This window comes from Armigeres subalbatus, chromosome 2, assembly GCF_024139115.2.
Source record: "Armigeres subalbatus isolate Guangzhou_Male chromosome 2, GZ_Asu_2, whole genome shotgun sequence".
NCBI lineage: Eukaryota > Metazoa > Arthropoda > Insecta > Diptera > Culicidae > Armigeres > Armigeres subalbatus.
Window position 1 is genome coordinate 192788515 of NC_085140.1, and position 20259 is coordinate 192808773.

Consider the following 20259-nt stretch of genomic DNA (forward strand, 5'->3'; position numbering starts at 1 on the left):
TAAGAATTTAGTCGGCATGTTGAACAACATTCCGGTAATGATGGATCGATCGGGTGGATGGATTGAGACTTATGTAAAGTTAACTTAAATATACGGACTATATAACCACTTTAAACGCGAAGATGTGAATGGATATTCGCACGCGTGTAAAAAAACACGTCATAAACAACTTCAACGCCGAAAATAATCATCTTACCGCCCACTACAAAGTGCATTTTGGTCCATTCTACTCTTATATATCGTCTGGCAGGGCTGACCTGAAATGTCAGTACTCGGTCAAATCGTGAGGTGCTTGTTTCGCAGCGATCAAAAAATGAAAGTAAAAGTCCATCGCGGCTTGATTTGTTCTAATTGAAAGCGTGAAAGAGATTTTAAATACCGCTCGATATTGCCACTTTGATCGAGCAGTCACGCCGGATTCACAAACTTCATTTACTACTGGTTTCGTTTGAATAGTGCATTTGCTGAGTGAACTGGGTTGCAGAGCCGATGGTTCACAACATCACAGCATGTTGGCTTTACTTTTTGGCACATTGCCAAACGCCGAGAATTGTTTTGGGTGGAACGCAGTACTACCGGCACTGATGTTGATAGTTTTTATTAGATACCGAATCAATTTCTTAAAATTAGTCGCGACTATCTAAGCACGTCTGTGATTGAGGTGTTGACAGTTCTTTTCAAAATCGATACAAGAATAGAGCAGCTGGGATACACGAGCCCATTACAAAGCTAACTTGCTTTATTTTCATTTTCATTTGCTGAACCTCATGCACCCTGCCAGTGATTTGATTTTAACAATTTGGCATAATAAACGGTTCGCAATCTATACGAAGATGTGATATGAGAGATTCTTCTTCTTTTAATAAAAAAATCAAATTCATTTCATGTTACCTATACGTTGTCAACAACGCAGAAAGCGTTTCCGATACCTGGTAAATTACTATCGAGAACTAACTTTATTGTTCAACAGTCGGCTTACGTTCCCAACATTCGATTTTCGCGGTGGTATGAACGATGGAGGTGGGCCCTCCTTAGCCGTGCGGTAAGACGCGCGGCTACAAAGCAAGACCATGCTGAGGGTGGCTGGGTTCGATTCCCGGTGCCGGTCTAGACAATTTTCGGATTGGAAACTGTCTAGACTTCCCTGGGCATAAAAGTATCATCGTGCTAGCCTCATGATATACGAATGCAAAAATGGTAACCTGGCTTAGAAACCTCGCAGGTAATAACTGTAGAAGTGCTTAATGAACACTAAGCTGCGAGGCGGCTCTGTCCCAGTGTTGGGATGTAATGCCAATAAGAAGAAGAAGAATGAAGAAAGATGAACGATGGAGGATTCCCGCAACTGCTGTTGCAAATTATGGTTCATTTGCCTCCTTACTGTACCATCTGCACACCACAACAAATAGTTCAATGCCCTTTCATTTCAAAGATTTTAAGTCCATGTTGGTCCGTTACCTGCATTGTTTTTATTTTATTATCAGACTAAGGCCGGAGTGGCCTGTGCTGCACATAAAAGTCTTCTCCATTCACCTCGGTCCATGGCTGCACTTCGCCAACCACGCAGTTTGCGGAGGGTCCGCAAATCGTCCTCCACCTGATCGATCCACCTTGCCCGCTGCGCACCTCGCCTTCTTGTGCCCGTCGGATCGTTGTCGAGAACCATTTTCACCGGGTTATTGTCCGATATTCTGGCTACGTGCCCGGCCCACCGCAGTCATCCGATTTTCGCGGTGTGAACGATGGATGGTTCTCCCAACAGCTGGTGCAACTCGTGGTTCATTCGCCTCCTCCACGTACCGTCCTCCATCTGCACCCCACCATAGATGGTACGCAGCACTTTCCTTTCGAAAACTCCGAGTGCGCGTTGGTCCTCCACGAGCATCGTCCAGGTCTCGTGTCCGTAGAGGACTACCGGTCTAATGAGCGTTTTGTAGATTGTCAGTTTGGTACGGCGGCGAACTCTATTCGATCGGAGCGTCTTACGGAGTCCAAAGTACGTACGATTTCCAGCCACTATGCGCCTCCGAATTTCTCTGCTGGTACCGTTATCGGCGGTCACCAGTGAGCCCAGGTACACGAATTCTTCAACCACCTCGATTTCGTAACCACCGATAGAAACTCGTGGTGGGTGGCTTACATTGACCTCTCTTGAGCCTCTTCCTATCATGTACTTCGTCTTCGACGTGTTGATGACTAGTCCAATCCGTTTAGCTTCGCTTTTCAGTCTGATGTAGGCTTCCTCCATCCTCTCAAAGTTACGTGCCATGATATCAATGTCGTCGGCGAAACCAAATAACTGGACGGACTTCGTGAAAATCGCACCACTCGTGTCAATCCCTGCCCTTCGTATTACTCTCTCCAAAGCGATGTTGAATAGCAGACACAAAAGACCATCACCTTGCCGTAACCCTCTACGCGTTTCGAAGGGACTCGAGAATGCCCCTGAAACTCGAACTGCGCACATCACCCGATCCATGGTCGCCTTGATCAACCGTATCAGTTTATCTGGAAATCCGTTTTCGTGCATTAGCTGCCATAGCTGGTCCCGATCGATTTTATCATATGCGGCTTTGAAGTCGATAAATAGATGATATGTGGGCACGTTGTATTCGCGGCATTTCTGCAATACCTGACGCATGGCGAACACCTGGTCTGTGGTAGAGCGTTCACCCATAAATCCCGCCTGGTACTGCCCCACGAACTCTCTTGCAATTGGTGTTAGTCGGCGGCATAAAATTTGGGAGAGTACCTTGTAGGCGGCGTTCAGCAATGTGATTGCGCGGTAGTTGCTACAATCCAGCATATCGCCCTTTTTGTAGATGGGACACACGACGCCTTCCATCCATTCCTGCGGCAGAACCTCATCCTCCCAAACCTTGGTAATCACCCAGTGCAGCGCTCTAGCCAGTGCCTCACCACGGTGTTTAAACAGCTCTCCTGGTAGTTGGTCAACTCCAGGGGCTTTGTTGTTTTTCAGCCGGCCGATCTCCTCCTGGATTTCCTGGAGATTCGGAGCCGGAAGTCGCATGTCCTGCGCGCGTGCTCCTAGGTTCATTACCATACCGCCACCGTTGTCTGCCATATCGCCATTCAGGTGCTCTTCGTAGTGCTGCCGCCACCTTTGGATCACCTCACACTCGTTCGTAAGAAGGTTCCCGTTTATGTCCTTACACATATCGGGCTGTGGCACGTGGCCCTTACGTGAACGGTTCAACTTCTCATAGAACTTTCGTGCGTTATTAGCGCGGTACAGTTCCTCCGTCTCTTCACGGTCTCGATCTTCCTGCTGGCGCTTTTGCCTCCGGAAAATCGAGTTTTGTCTGTTCCGCGCCCGTTTGTATCGTGCCTCGTTCGCCTTCGTGTGGTGTTGCAGCAATCTCGCCCATGCTGCTTTCTTCTCCTCAACTAACTGCTCACATTCGCCGTCATACCAGTCGTTCCTCTGATCCGGTGCCACCGTGCCTAGTGCAGCTGTTGCGGTGCTTTCAATGGTGGATCGAATATCTCTCCAGCCATCTTCAAGAGATGCTGCGCCTAACTACTCTTCCGTTGGGAGTGCCACTTCCAGCTGCTGCGCGTAGTCTTGGGCTAGTCTACCGTCTTGTAGCCGCCCAATGTTTAGCCGCGGCGGACGACTCCGACGCGTGTTGATCACCGTCGACAGTTTTGAGCGCAGACATACTGCAACGATGTAGTCGTGGTGGTGGTGGTCGGATTCAATATTCGCACTGCGGTATGTACGTACGTTCGTGATGTCGGAGAAGAATTTACCGTCGATTAGAACGTGGTCGATTTGGTTTTCCGTTACTTGATTAGGTGATTTTCATGTGGCCTTGTGGATATTCTTGCGGGGGAAGAAAGTGCTTCGGACTACCATTCCGCGGGAGGCTGCAAAGTTTATGCATCGTTGGCCGTTGTCGTTCGATACGGTATGCAGACTATCCGGTCCGATGACCGGTCTATACATTTCCTCCCTTCCTACCTGGGCGTTCATGTCACCGATGACGATTTTGACGTCCCGCCGTGGGCATCCATCGTATGTCTGCTCCAGCTGCGCATAGAACGCTTCTTTCTCGTCGTCGGATCTCCCTTCGTGTGGGCAGTGCACGTTGATGATGCTATAGTTGAAGAATCGGCCTTTTATCCTCAGCTTGCACATCCTTGCGTTGATTGGCTGCTACCCAATCACGCGTTGGCGCATCTTACCCAGCACTATGAAGTCGGTTCCCAGCTCGTTGGTGGTGCCACAGCTTTGGTAGAAGGTAGCCGCTCGATGCCCGCTTTTCCACACTTTCTGTCCTGCCCAGCAGATTTCCTGCAGCGCTACGACATCGAAGTTGCGGGGATGTAATTCATCGTAGATTATCCTGTCGCAACCTGCGAAGCCTAGCGACTTGCAGTTCCATGTTCCAAGCTTCCAATCGTGATCCTTTATTCGTCGCCTAGGTCATTGCCGATTGTATCGAGTCGTGTTATCTTCTATGTCGTTCGTAATAGTTGTTTTTAAAGGCGGCTTATTGGGCCTGCGCAAACCTCCTGTTTCGTCGGAGGGCCGTCGTGTCAGGGCTGTTTACCGTCCCACCTAACACCAGGACTTGGGCTTGTGCGCTTTGAGCGGCACACGGTCGCTTTGGCGGAGCCGACTTGCGGATTCATGCAGCATTTTATAGAGGTATAACAGGGCCCACTGTCAAACCCCACCACATCCTAGGCAAGCCCCACAACTCGCAGATGGCCTGGGGAGGGATCGTCATGCCCTTGGACATAGTCCCTGCTGCCCCCTGCTGCTACCTGCATTATGGAGGTATCATAAAGGCAATTTTTTGGCATAAAGCAATTGGTGGGTTTGATCCCTTCTTTCAAAGAAGGCGCTTGTCGAGATTAAGGCAATGCCCAAAATAAGGCAATAGCGAATGTGATCCCTTCCTTAAAAGTAGACACTTTCTCGAATAACGCCAATGGTGGATGTGATCCTATCTTCAAAAGTACTTGCAAGGATCTAGGCAATGGTAGATATGATCCCTTCTCTATAAGTAGTCGCTTGCCCAGATGAATGCAATGGTGGATGTGATCCCTTCTCAAAAAGTAAGCTTTTGTCCGGATTAAGGCAATGCCGGATATGATTTCTTCTTAAAAAGAAGGCGCTGCCCGGATTGTAGCAATGGTGAATATGATCCCTTCTTTATCAGTAGGCGCTTACCTGGATAAATGCAATGGTGGATGTACACTGGTTGGCAAAATAAAGTGCCCACTTGCTCATTTTATGGATTTTTCATATTTATTCGGTTCAAATTAATATAAACACACTAATTTCTTTTCTAATATCTTATTTTTATATTCTTCTTAAGTTTCACTTTACAGAATTCTGGTAAAAACGAGTTTTTCTAAACAAAAAAGGAAAACAATGCAAATTGATTAGAAAAAACAGTGACAAAAAAAATGCCCACTTCATATTGGCCCCAGAAAAAAAGGTTATAGTAAAACAAATGCACTGCAATAAATGTGTCCTCTTTTGGCATTCAGGACCTACTGCAGGCGCTTCGGCATGCTCTCCACCATTTTTTTAGGTGCTGTGGACTCAGCTCCTTCTAGGAACCCTCCAGGGCTTGAAAATAATTATCTTTATTGGTAACACCAGTTTTGTCAACCTTACTATCGAGAATCGCCCACAAATTCTCGATAGGGTTAAGGTCCGGGCTTTGTGGTGGCCATTCCAATGGATTGATCCTACAAGACCGGAAGTAAGACTTGGTCTTCTTAGCAGTATGCTTCGGGTCATTGTCCTGTTGAAATGTAAATTTTCTTTCAATGCCCATTTGAATCAGGGAAACCTTTAAATTTTCCCGCAGGATGTTGATGTAGGAATCAGCTGTCATAATGCCGAAAAACACCCCCAAGCCATAACATTTCGTCATCCATGCTTCACCGTTCCTTTGATGTGGCGCTCCTGAAGCTCCTTTCCCGACCTGCACCATACACGAACTCGCCGCTTTCGGTTAAGCAGCTCGAATTTTAATTCGTCTGTCCATAGAATCGTTTCCCAGAACTCTAGTGGCTTATCAGCATGCTCCTTAGCAAATTTAAGCCGCTTAGCTTTGTTTGCCTTGCTGATAAATGGGCGCTTCCGGGCAATTTTGTTTTTCAACCCCTGTGCCACGAGACGGCGACGAACAGTTCGACTTGAAACTGGTAGTTGAAGGGATTCCTGGATCTCGCGGACAGTTATCTTCGGGTTCTTCTTTACTTCACGCATGATTTTGGCGTCCGTTCTTGCATCCGTTTTGCGCTTTCTGCCTCTACCAGGACGATCCACCACTGATCCGAAAGTTTTTTGCTTCTCTAGAATTTTTCCAACCGCTGCTTTGCTTATATTGTGCTTCTTAGCGACAAAACGGTGAGAATGACCATTTTGCACATCACAAACCACCAATTTTCGGATGTACAATGGAATTGCTTTCGAAAACACTCTGTTCTCCATTTTTTCAACTTAATCACAATCGATCACGGTAACAAATGCACCAAGTCAAGCCTTTTGCTTCAAATCATGTCAAAATATTAAACCATAAACAATCGAGGGGTTCTCCGATGTAAACTTAACGAAAACATATCGATTTTTGAAGTGGGCACTTTTTTTTGTCACTGTTTTTTAACCAATTCAAATTGTATTTGCTTTTTGTTTAGAAAAACTCATTTTTAATAATATTCTGTGAATGAAACTCAAAAAGCATATACAAAACAAGATATTAAAAAAGACCGCAGTGTGTTTACTTCAATTTGATCCAAATAATGGAGGGAGATTTAAAAAAATATGAAGTGGGCACTTTATTTTGCCTACCAGTATAATTCATTCTTTAAAAGTAGGCGTTTGTCCAGAATACGACAATAATGTCTTCTTTAAAAGCAGTCCGGCATTAACGAACGTGAATGGAGATCCTTTTTTTGAGGTAGCCGTTTGCCTGGAATAAGTCGATGATGAATGTAATCCCTTCCTCGGGAGTAGCTCTGCTGGTTTGTTTGTCTATCCTTCCGAAAAATATCTTCCATCAGTCTTGTTTTATCAGAACATATTCTCGATATCTTTGAGAAAAATATATTTTCTTCTTCACGCCAAATGTCCATTATGCCAAATGACCCACTTTTTTGTTGCAGTTCAAAGTTATGCCAACATGACCATTATGCCAAATGGCATTTATGCCAAATGACCCAGACCCTTATTAAATGTATCGATTTGCATTGTAATGAATTTGTGGTAAGCATTGTCATTAATTTGACCAAAAATACCTTTTAATGATTTGCCGATGAACTTCTGAAAAAAAAATCCCTATAGAATTGCAAAGAATTTCCCGAGGAAACTTTTAATGAAATTTTTGATGATATTCCAAAGATTTTCCCGTGAAAATTTTCCGAGCATTTGCGGAAAAAAAGGAACAATTTTCCAAAGAAATCCCAAAAGTTTTCCTAAAGAGCTTTTGAAGATTTTCCCAAAAAAATCTGAATTTTCGAAGAATTTTCATATGAAAAGTTGGGATGTTTTTACATAGTTCAACTAGAAAAGAAAAATTAAAAATTTCCTGTGATCAAATGCAATAAAAAATCTCCACGCCGATTTAGACTACCGGCGCCGGCAAAAATGCCTCCCAATCTGACACCGAAAACGCCACCACTATCGAGCAAAATCACGACAAATGCCACCACCAACTATTTCTGGACCGGTGCACCTCTAACTGCAATGGATCAGGAACTCGAACAGTTGTCGCATCTATGTGCACCGGAATGTATACAACCAATGAATTCTTCCGAAAAGTCATTTTTACCAGCAGCGCATGGGAGATATAAAATGGCTCTGGCTGCCAACTGACCTATTCCACTTCATCGTCCAGGTTTTTTGTTGTTGGTCATTCAGCGTACTACTGAGGGATCATGTTGTTATAAATCGTAGATCTCTTGTGGCCCTCCGTTAAAACGTGCCTCACCAGCTCCGATGTCGGATGCAGTCCAAGTATCCAAAATACGCGCTCCCCGGGAAAGCTCTGCTTCGTGATCATCATAAACAAACGAAAAGACACTGAGCTCGAACAACTCTTCTAAACTGGCAACAGGTTAAAGCCATAGCTGGGCAACGCTCAGGATGAAGATCTTTCAAGTCGGCCCTTTGCACCACCGGAGGTGTACAAGATTCATAAGTAAGTTATGCCTGCTGTGTCTCAAGTGCTGTATGCTCCGCCTTCGAGGTGCTTTGGCTCTCTTCTTCAGCGCGATATACTCGTGCTTGTCCTTTACGAAGTCATAAAGCTCGTTGATTCGCTTCCGCACCTCCATCAGGTTAGACTTCCCAAGCTTTAGCTTATCCTGGGTAGTACTACAGATTTTGGTGTGGACATCCTTTTCTCCGATCCTAACTCCTTATAGCTTTTCTGACTCACATAAGTCTTCTCCATACTGCTGGTACTCGCAACTACTGCCAGCAACATCGTCGGTGATTTTTGCAACTTCCCACTTCTTGCGAAAACATTCACCTCGCCTGCTCTTTCATTGTTTTTGGTTTCTATGTTTGAAGGGTCCCTCTCCGGTTATCTCTACCTGCTCTAGTGTTGTAGATAGTCACCTCTTGTGATCCCATGGGTGCTTCTGTAAACAGTAAGGTCCATGCACTTCGGTGCTTATAGCACCGTGTTCAAAGCCGGGTCGGCGTAAACCAGGAATGGTACATCTGAGCCTACTACCTTCAGATATATTCTTCTTCTTCTTATTGGCATTACATCCCCACACTGGGACAGAGCCGCCTAGCAGCTTAGTGTTCATTAAGCACTTACACAGATATTAACTGCGAGGTTTCTAAGGCAGGTTACCATTTGTGCATTCGTATATCATGAGGCTAACATGATGATACTTTTATGCCCAGGGAAGTCGAGACAATTTGCAATCCGAAAATTGCCTAGACTGGCACCGGGAATCGAACCCAGCCACCCTCAGCATGGTCTTGCTTTGTAGCCGCGCGTCTTACCGCACGGCTAAGGAGGGCCCACACCTTCAGATATAGGCGACAAATATTGAGCGTTACCGGAGGCCTAGCGATAAGATGCGCGGCTATAAAGCAAGACCATGATGTGGGTGGTTGGGTTCGATTCCCGGTCCCGGTATAGGCAATTTTCGAATTGGAAATTGTCTCGATTTCCATGGGCATAAATTATATACGAATGCAAAAATGGTAACATGGCTTTGAAAACTCGCAGTTAATAACTGTGGAAGTGGTGAATTAACTCTGCGAGGCGGCAATGTCCCAGTGAGGGATGTAATGCCAATAAGAAGAAGGAGAAGGTGGGTGATGCTGTTTTGTTTTATTTTATTATTGAATTGTTTTATTTTTGAACAAATCTCCATAATGAATATATATTTCCGCATAATAGTAAATATCACTGCAATGAACATCTACATTTGTTAGTCAACTGGTGTAATAATCCGAGTAAAATAACCCCTGCAATGCGTAAAGTATAGTATAGAAACTTAACAAAAAAATGCGCTTATTTTACACAATACAAACAAGACTGCGTGCATGACTAAGAACTATGGAGTCCTGCTTGATCACCTGTACTAAAATAAACGGATTGTTATTTTTGTTTTCAATTTTACTTATTGATATTGTGCATTTAGTCATGGTTTGCATGACGCTGATAAATTGACAGCAAGACCCATTTCCGACCAGATTCATACTCTTCTGGTTGGTGTCAAACTGAAATTTTTTTTTGATAGTCACGATGTCATAAAGCGAAAAGTGCTGGCGACACAATAGATAACTTGAATTGTACAATATAGGTGCTTCAAGTCATCATAAAGAAATTTTGTTCTCATTTTAATGAGAGTTATTATATTTGTAAGAATAAAACCCCTTTTTTCATCAGAAATATGTCGATTATTGTTTGCTTATTTGAATTTATTTATAAAAAATAAGTTTTATGAAAAATATTAGGAACAAATTTGGGGAAAAGGTCGTTTGACCGAAACCCATTTGGCCGAATGCCACAAGGCCGAACAAACCATTAGGCCGAAACCCATCTGGCCGAGCGTCATTTGGCCGAAAAGATAATTTGGTCGAATAGGACATTTGTCCGAAAAGGTCATTTGGCCAAATAGGACATTCAACCGTGAGATGTGAGAAGCGAGTAGTGAGACGATTCACTTCTCACTTCACACTTTTTACAGTGAGAAGTGAGAAATGAGGAGTGAGAAGTGAGACGTGAGTGTGAAAAGTGAGTAGTGTGAAGTGAGTAGTGAGACGTTTCACTTCTCCCTTCGCACTAATCACTCTTCTCAGTGATAAGTAAGAAATAAGGAGTGAGAAGTACGACGTCTCACTTTTCACACCTCATTTCTCACTTTACAAATGAACTATTCGGCCAAATGTCTTGCTCGGCCAAATGACATGTTCGGTCAAATGATCTGTTCGACCAAATAACCTATTCGGCGAAATGTCCTGTTCTACCAAATATCCTATTCGGCCAAATGTCCTATTCGGCCAATTGTTCTATTCGGCCAAATATCATATTCGGCCAAATGTCCTATTCGGCCAAATGTTCTATTCGGCCAAATGTCCTATTCGGCCAAATGTCCTATTCGGCCAAATATCCTATTCAGCCAAATGTTCTATTCGGTCAAATGACCTATTCAGCCAAATGATTTTCGGCGTAGTGGTCTTCGGCCAAACGGCCCTTCTTCAGAAATTTAAATATATTTGAGATCTTTCGACTTTTGTGTTGTTTTACAGTCTTCTTCAGAATTTGTTGAAGGATATAAATGTACATCGACTTATTTTTAAACTTACACATATTTAACTTTAATTCCCATCCTCATATTCAATCTTATTCCAACACCTTCATTTTAGTGTATCTTGTGTTATTTTTTTTGATCCTCACAAAAATTTTGAAGATTTTGGATCAATCTAAGAATCCATCTCGTCCGAATATCAATACATCTTCTTCGTCCAAAAGGCTAACTGAAGTCTCGTCAAACAATCTTATAAAGCAATTTAATCTTTATAACCTCATAACTTATTTTCAAAATCCCGTTCCCTACATATCACAAATCAACTAATCCATGTGCCTCTATTATTTCGGAAGACAAGCTGTTGTAAAACAGTTTATCCTCGTATTAATTTGTTTTTATTGTTGTAGTCTCTATTTCTAGTCACGGCTATCCTCGCACTTGACACCCTCGTAAATAGCGACATCCTGACGACGTCGTTCCTTAGATTCTACGCTTTGGATTGTTTGCTTCTATCCGATGCACTTCGCGTACTATCAACTTAGTTGGTAGCGTAAAAATAATGTTGAATCAATACCACCGCCAAACGCCACCGCCGACCAACAAGAAACCCCTCCCAAATGGCTGACTCATCCGCCGGTCGAAAGCGACAACAACCGACCGCGACCATGGCTGACGAGGTTTTGTTTATTTTGCATGCTTCGGCCCTAAACAGAATTCCGTGTCTTTAAGACGACGATGGCGATGCACTTTCGCCTTTTTTCCCAAAACCAATCGTGAACTGCTCGAATTGTCTGCCGATTAGCTCTAATCACTTCTCAATTGATTGGGACCGATTAGTTCACTTTTGTCGTCCGCCCGGTTAATTAGCACCCGATCAAATTTCCTTACTGTGAGCTTCGGCTTCTGGTTTATTTAAAAAAAAATCCGGAAACTGGCAGTTTTGGAGTCAGCAGTTCGTAGAATAATGACAGAAATTTGACTGAGAGTCACTTGGCGATCGTGACCGTGAAGGAATTGCCTGGATTTGCTTTGTTAGACGGGTGGCGTTTGAAACCATCTGCCTTGTGTGGTTATGTAACCGCTTGTAGTTATATAATTGCGTGAAAAATCAAGAATTAATCAAAGATACCGCTAGTTGGGCGTTAAAATGGGTATTTTCCTGTCGGTTCTAGTGGCCAGCGTAGGCGCCATGGATGTGATCAACTGTTTGGCGCTTTTAACAAACCAATTAACAGGACCACCGGCTCGGGTTGATCAAGATCTTGAACGGTATCGACAATTATTGAGGGAACAAATAGATAAAACGCCAAAGAGTCCCACGGAAGGGTTAACTTACGCACAAGATGGAGTGATCTACAAGGATGGTTACAGAGTGGAAAAGTTCGATGACGCAAAGTTAGATCAATTGAATGTGAGGATAAAGGAATTGGAGCGAAAAAGCCAGGAGAAGGATCAGACACTTGATCGGTTGAATGTGAAGCTTCAAGAACTGGAGCGGAAATCCGTAGAACGAGATTTGGTGATAACGGAGATACGATCAAGATCGGTAAGCAGAAGAGAAAGTCCGGAACCTACTACTTCTAGGAATTCCAATTCCTCACCAAATATTCCACAAATCATTTTGGACAATGACGAGCCCCGACGAGGTTCGAGCAAGTTTCGTCCAATTCACCGAGATGATGAGTTCAGACGAACGATCAAAAAACGATCCTTGACATCGAATGTATCCGACGATCGAACCGATGAGCTCGAGGTGTTGTCACAGATGGAAGAAGATGAAGCAAATCAAATGGAAGATTATGTCCCGCTTGTTTATGATAGGGATGATTATCCGGATTCCAAAATGAAGAAGCACATGATCAGTCCTATACAGGAGCTGTGCCAGATGCATGAAGAAGAACATCGACATATGACGCTAGAGCGGTCTCCTGAGCCTTCATTCGGTGCAAACATAACTAAACCCTGGGGTGACATCAAACTGGAAGAGACCAAAGGGAACACATTGATCCATCCTGCTAGGGATCTCTGCATACAAGAGGAAATACGTGATAGCGAAAGCAGTGCGCCAGAAGAAGATGAGTGTGTTGCTAAGCATATTGAAGAAACGCAACAATGGCTACAAAGCACACGAAACACATTTCCGGAGCTACCCCAGCTGAAGCCGGATAATTTACTACCAACGAGCGAATCTGTTCCTTCCAACCTAAGCTCTCATTCCAACAGTCCTGATCCTGAACACCCTCCGCTGAAGAGGACAAGGAAGAAAAGTGATTTGACTGCATTGTTACTCGAAGAAGAACGTAAGGCCGAAGCTTTCACCACAATCATCATACAAACCGAAGAATCAGATTCAGAAGGCGTAGACCGAACCGGGTTCATGCAATCTAAATCACCATCGCCTTACGTGGGACCTTTCGTAGAGAATGAATCGCAACAATCAACCGGTCAACTAATACCTCTGGTCCATGACCCGTCCAAGTCTCCAACACTTCCCGATCCAGACCAGCAACAGTCTTCCGTATCATCTCTACCATCAGTTCACTCACGAGACGCTACCATTTCTCCGGCACCAATCGCTTCATCCGGTTCACCCGCCTCTCCCGTGTCTTCGATCGTAGTGAGTACTCGATCCCCTGCTTCCCTCCCCAGTCAACCGTACGTAACGATAACTTTGAAAATCTCTTATCTCGAATTTTAGGACGAATCGGCTAAGGACGGCCCTTACCATTTTGATGGAGACGACCGAGCCTCCCCTGTCCTATCCGAAAAAAATGTAAGTAGGGATGGTAGTGTTTCACTTGCTTCAACCGATGCCTCTGCCGCTAGTCTAGACTTGCATGTTGACCAAGCACAACCATCAGTAGCACCACCTTCACCTCCAATACAGCAGCTGGCCGCGATCTCGGTTACGGTAGATGTGGATGCTGGTGGTGTCGGCCGGAAGAGCCCAGTCAGTCCCGCTCCAACAGAAGACAAGCAAACTCCACCAAGACGATTCCGTTCGCGAAAACGGGTGATACGCAGCGTTACGCCCATCAATTTCGACCAAACATTTATGGACCAATTCAGCGAACAACAAATGTGCGTTTCCCCTTCGGAATTGGAAGACTACATCAACAGTATGGATGAAATCAAAATCGATCCACCAAAACCAGTAGTTCCTAATTACTTTATTCCGACTACTCCGTTGACTTCAGGAGTTCCAAGTTTAATTGTGACGGATGATAAAGGGGCAGACGCACGTTTTCATGACGAGCTTTCATCGAAATCATTCTACGGTACCAATCGATTGGATCCTGAACGAATTCTAAACCACCGAGTCAACTACGAGGAATGGTTGAAAAAGTTTCCAGAAAACATGACCAGTCACTTGGAGTTAGAGGACTACGACAGTGATGACGAGGAGGTCGATAGTATCATAAACGGTTCAAAGAGTGAAAATCGCAGTAAAGCTGTTAGTCCGGAACTACAAACAGAGCTTAGAACATTTCCTACCGATGTGAGTCCTACGCTTACTCAATCACCGGAACCAACGAAAGATTTGCCAAGTAGTCCAGAAAATTCAACAGAAATTATTATCCCAGATCGCGAGGAGTTCCCCTTGAATCTAAAACCTGCATATGCCACGCCTTCACCAGCGTCTGAAATCTCGGATATCTCTCTATCTAACGAATCTGCACCGGACACATCTTCCATGGCTTTAGGATCGCCATTATTGAACTCCGTACCATCGCCAACAGCACACTTCACACCAATCACTTCACCAATGTCCTCTTTGAAGTCTCCTACTCCAGAAACGAGTGCACTTTCACCACATCCTTTTCTGAAGCTACAAATTCCTTCACGGTCCCCAAGTCGTTCACCGATTCCTGCGAATATGACACCCGAGGAAGCCATCTTCGAAATCGGACACCTCGATGGGCTGATCTTCGAGACCCAAAGCCGATCTCCAACACCCTCACTCCAAACTCCGTCCATCCAACTAACGCCTCTGTCGCCCGAAGAACTGGCCTACGATATCGGCAATCTTGGTGGATTGATTCTTGGCCCTCCAAGCCGGTCCGTTTCGCCTCTTCCTCTGTCGCCATCACCAACGCCAGAATCGTCGTTATCGTCAGCGTGGACCTCACTCCAAGCACCCACAATACTCTCTGACGATGAAATCGGCACCTCCGATGCCGGCACACGAAAAACAACGACAACCATCGATACGAACAAGAACTCCTAGTTACAGTTTACGCTGTTTTAGATTCTACTTGTTAATTTATTGCTTTTTACATACACGAAACCAGTCAAACTTGAAATTCATTCGAAACCGTTTATATTTGTTTTTGTTAATAAAATTGTTTTCTTACCATTCGTCATAATGCTTGATTCTTTTATTTGCCCATAATTACGTTTAGTTGTTAGTGGTTCACCTCCTCATTATCCCTTTTTCGAATCTTTTTTGCTTTTTTTTTCGTCTAACAATGACAGTGCTTACTCCTACCAAGTCCGCAACAGAACTCAGTTCAGACGGCGACAGCTCTAAATTATCACCAGCTCGCGTTGCGATGATCTTTCGACGGGCCCATGTAACTTTCAGGACGGCCCGGCTGATCATTGCCAGCGCCGTACGTCGACATTGTCTTCAAAGCCAAAATGAATGCTCCAATTTACGAAATTGATGGGTTCGCATGCTGCCCCGCTTGAGTACACTTTCGCTGATTTATTCAACCCACTCTAGCCCTGGCATGCAGCCTGGCAGGGCATTTCAAGTGATGTGATTATTATTAGGGGTTATTTTTGGGATGCACCACTTAGTTGCAATGGGTGCGAGTGTTGCGCTCGATCAGATAATTCGTTACTGTCTTTTCATTCTTTTTCAGTTAGGTATGTTTTAATTTTGAATTCACTGTCTATGAAAAGTCTAAGACAGGTATTTTGGGTTGGAAATTTTCGGCACTTATCACTTTAAAATCTGTATTTGTATAGTTTCTTCTACGAATTTCTGCATTCGAATGTGTTACGATTGGGCTGTCGCTAAAAATGCTTGCCAACACCAACGTATGGAAAAATAAGGTCCGCTTCCAAACGCACAAACAACTATTTTTATACAGACCCATTTTTTAATCTTGAACATATTTCATCCAAGATTGCACGAATCAATTATTAGAAGTCTAAATTAATCTCAGCGAAATGCATACAATAGTCTTCAACGGGATCCTTCAAAAACTTAAGAAACATACGGCAGCAAAATAAAATACCGCCATCGGGGGTGACAATGGGTCATCGCTCTCACTGGCAGACTGGAGGTCGTAGAGCAAAATCTTTCAAAAAGGTCTCTTATATTTTAGTCTTCTTGCTCTCAGACACATTCAATCCATTCTACAAGCCCTCTAAGTAGTTGAAAAAGTGATCCATTCTCACCCCCATTTGACCCATTGTCACCTCCGACGACGGTATTCATGAATAATAAGAAATTTTCTATATAAAATTAGGAAATAGTTAATAAAGAAATCAGGATATGAGCAATAAATATATATAAAATTTCCACAAATAATGCAAAATTTCCATAAGCAATTTAGAATTTTCGACAAAAGTAAATAAATTAGCACTTTCAATACCAAAATTGCATTTATCAAAGAAGAATGTTCCATTAAGAAATCAAAATGTTGTACGAAAAAAATTCAAAACTTCCATAAATAAATCAATATTAGCAATAAACAATTACAAAATTTTCCACAAAATGAATATTTTTTCCCATAAAAAGGCAGTTACAAATATTTAATTAACATTTTGTCCTACTGGTCTCCGAAAAGTCCAGGAAAAAGAGATCGCAGCAATCGTCACGTGTGTCTCTGTGTCTCTGACATATCGCTGCAAAATTATTTTGTGCCTTGCCAATAGAGTTTCCATCCCGGGACATCCCGGGACAAAAAATCCCGGGATTTAGGAAAATTTGGGATTTCCCGATTCCCGGGATATTATTTTTGAAATCCCGAAAATCCCGGGACAAAAAATACTGTTTCTTGCAAAAGTTATTTGTTTTGAACGCGAAACCCAACTTAGGTAATAAACTCATATTATATTTTTATAGCTCCCATTAGAAATGATTTTTTTTTCAATTTCGTTTACGGTATACGGAGTCAAGGTTCTTTGTGATGCACAATCGATATCATCTTATTATTAAATTAGTAAAAGAGGAACAGACATGAAAATATCGGAGATAGTTAATAGAACACCATCACAAAAAATATTAGGTTCCCATATATCAGTCAATGAAGGGGTTGCTGACTTATACTTTTTCCAGCAGCTGCAGCTCTCTATTAATTAAACGACAAGTATCTATACTACAAGATCAGCTACATCTATTTGGCGCCTGCTTCCTACCCATATCCCGTCTACAGCGAGATTGTGTACACTAGCTGATATTCACTTTGCTAATCTCCTCGCGCCGGCCAACATTGAGTCAGTCTTCCTGAGCTTCTTGCCTCCAAAACAATTCTTGATCCAATTCATGTCCTTCAAATCGATGTTCGTACAACACATGCGGAAGTTTCCAGCACATGCGCAAGTACAAGTGGTCCGACCCCGATGCACTGCCTAATTTTTTTTTGGTTTATCACTTCGATAAAAATTAACTCTGGTCAATAGACTGCAATCAATTTGTCCAATTCTCTGCTTTTGTCAAAATTATATACCAACTTTAATTGCGTAATCCATCAACCCCATCATCGTTAAGTAATCGAGTTAACTTACGTTAAGGACACTCCTTAGGGAATCCAACTTTCAAAGTACTCGCGTTTTCAAGGGAACACCATTCGATACGGAAGAAACGCCCAACTGTCATTTTTATTTTTTCAGCTTTGCTGCACTTTCTTTGTGAGGGGTGAGGGAACCCATATCTCCAATAGGTTATGGGCCCAGTACGATTCTACTGCGTATCTTCCATCTTTCGTCACTAAGGTATTGAATGCAATCCCGGCAACTGTCTAAACCCAATGGATATTCAAAACAATGTAAACAGTCAAGCCGACTTCAAACGCCAGCGAAACCTTCTTCTCGGACTCAGCGATCTTATATTCTATAAGGTTACTCTACCTTCCGAGGAAAACGTGAATATTATTTGCTTCTTGAAGAAGTCGTTTTTTTTCGAAAGAATCGATTCAAATTAGAATTGAATTGAGTTCCAATTTGAAATCTGTATAATCTGGCCTTTTTTAAATTAGAAATTTGCCCCTGAACATTGAATAAAATCGTTTTTAAATCAAAAAATAAGTTTTCTAAGGAAACATTGAAAAAATCCCGGGATCCCGGGATTTCCCGGGATATACGAACAAGTTCATCCCGAATCCCGGGACAACGAAAATGGCCGGGAAATGGAAACTCTACTTGCCAATCATTTTGTGAAAAGATTGGTTTTGGATATCCGAAGTTTTCAAGACAGAAAAGAGCTACAAGTTAAGTGAAAACCATCAATTAAAAACTGCAAGCTTCTTCAAAAAACTGCACACTCCACCAAATGCGTATTCCGGCACCGTTCTACCAGAAACTGGGCGTTAGACATTTAATTCGGAATTTCTGTTTCGAATGGTGAACTCAAGACTTCGAAAGTGTTTTCCAGCCATCTGGGATGTTTTAAGGAACGATGGCTACAAACGGACCCTGAGCAGATTTCCTCTTCGTCAGTGTAGGAGCGGTTTCATGGCTGATGATGACGACTAACTACATAACGGATCAAATTCGGTGAGATCAAACCAATTCTTCCATTCTTCAACTGTCATCCACTCATATCTTACACAATAATTTACCAACCGTACCCAATATGTTCATAGCTATCGCTTTTGCTTCTTAGCGGAAGGCACCTATATTCCCTTTTCTGAACATAGGGCCATTTCTTCCCCTACTAGTACTACACATCTTTTTTCCATTATCATCTTAGACTGCAAAGAAAGAGTTCTGTTCAACGACATTCTCTTCAAATCAATACAGCAAGTTAAATATATCTTAAAAAGTTTTGAACTACAGTATGATAACCAAAGTATATATCTTACGATAAACGTACGAGAAAATGCTTTTCCATTGGGAATTGATGGGCTAATGAATTAAACTAAATGCGCGCTGAATTCAAAATATATTATATATATTTTGAATCCGGAAGTTTGATTATGATGTTTGATTATGAATCCGAGGGCGGAGACAAAATAGTTTTTAAATATTTGTATCGACCAAATTGAAATGTAGCATTGCATAGCATTGCATATGTGATTGTACAAATCATGGGTGGCTATACATTGCTCAATTGACCAATCTACTGTATATTGTCGCAAATTTGTACTTGGGATTAGTACCTTTTCCTATACAGTAGAAGTTGTATACCTGGCCACGTCCTTACAATCACGGAAGGAAGGTTAGGTTCGAGAGGCAGAGGTCCGTCTTGGTTAACGAGCTGCCAATGTGATAGATAGGAGAAAGCAACTGATGGAATTTCTAATTGGATATAGGAAACGAGCTCTATAGTTCATTTCGAATTCCAGCAGATTACTGTTAGAATACTCAAGTTGAAGGTATAGGAATAGTAATGGAAACGGTATGGAAGTCCATTTCCAGTTCTAGCGATTGCTAGAACATGAGAAATATAGAGAAAGATACAAAGTAGGAAAATAGAACGGACCTGGGATTGAACTGCGTATGAGGCAGAAGCAGTAGCCATATGACTACCAAGCCCGCTATTCACCGAACATTAAAAATAGAACCAAAAACTCGGATTTTACGAATGTTCTAAATCCTACCTGAAACACTCCGATCACGCACCAATTGTTTACTCACTCGGCCGCGCGAACTATCTGCTTACTGAGCAGAAACACGACAAAACAGGCACTGACGGCCGCGCAATGCAGAACACAATATTTCGACCAATCGCGGGATCGTTCTCTTGTATCGGCCAAATTGAAATGTTTTCACAAAATAATCAATAAAGAGCAATAAAAAAATTGACGCTTCTAAAGAAGAAGTTATCTATGCAACAATGGTCAGTTTTATTGCTCTTTATTTATTTTTCCATGGATTTTTTTTATTTTTTTGCGGAATAAATATTAATTTTGTGGAAAATTTTGTATTATTATTATTATAATCTTTATTAATGAGGTTTTTAGCCCTAGGCTAGTTCACCTCAAAACCGGAAAATTTTGTAATTGTTTATTGCTAATATTGATTTATTTATGGAATTTTTGTATTTTTTCCGTGGAACATTTGATCTCTTTATGGGAATTTCTTCTTTAATAATTGCAATTTTGCGTTTAAAAGTGCTTATTTATTTATGTTTTGTGGAAAATTCTTAATTGTTTATAGAAATTTTGCAAATTTTTTACTGCGAATTTGCTCGTTTAGTTGCAAAAATCGCAATTCCTTTAAATGTTGTCCTGAAAATCGCGGAATCAAATTTACGCGATCTCAAAAACACGTTTTCATATTTTCCAGAATTGGTCATGGGTTCGATTCCCACTCACCAAC

General features: G+C 42.5%; 1 protein-coding gene across 9 annotated transcripts in view; it reads left to right on the forward strand.

The window, feature by feature from the left end:
- Positions 1-20259, forward strand: part of LOC134211429 (four and a half LIM domains protein 2-like) — a 589158-nt gene that overhangs the window by 406659 nt on the left and 162240 nt on the right. The window contains exons 1-2 of one of the 9 annotated variants that reach the window (XM_062688279.1): positions 11579-13381; positions 13463-13537. The exons of 6 other annotated variants lie outside the window; for them this stretch is intronic. In XM_062688279.1, the coding sequence (XP_062544263.1) occupies positions 11912-13381; positions 13463-13537 (1545 nt within the window). In that variant the 5' untranslated portion in view covers positions 11579-11911. Of the gene's footprint in view, positions 1-11578; positions 13382-13462; positions 15132-20259 lie in introns of those variants that run through there. 2 more of the 9 variants (XM_062688271.1, XM_062688272.1) reach the window with 2 other exon arrangements.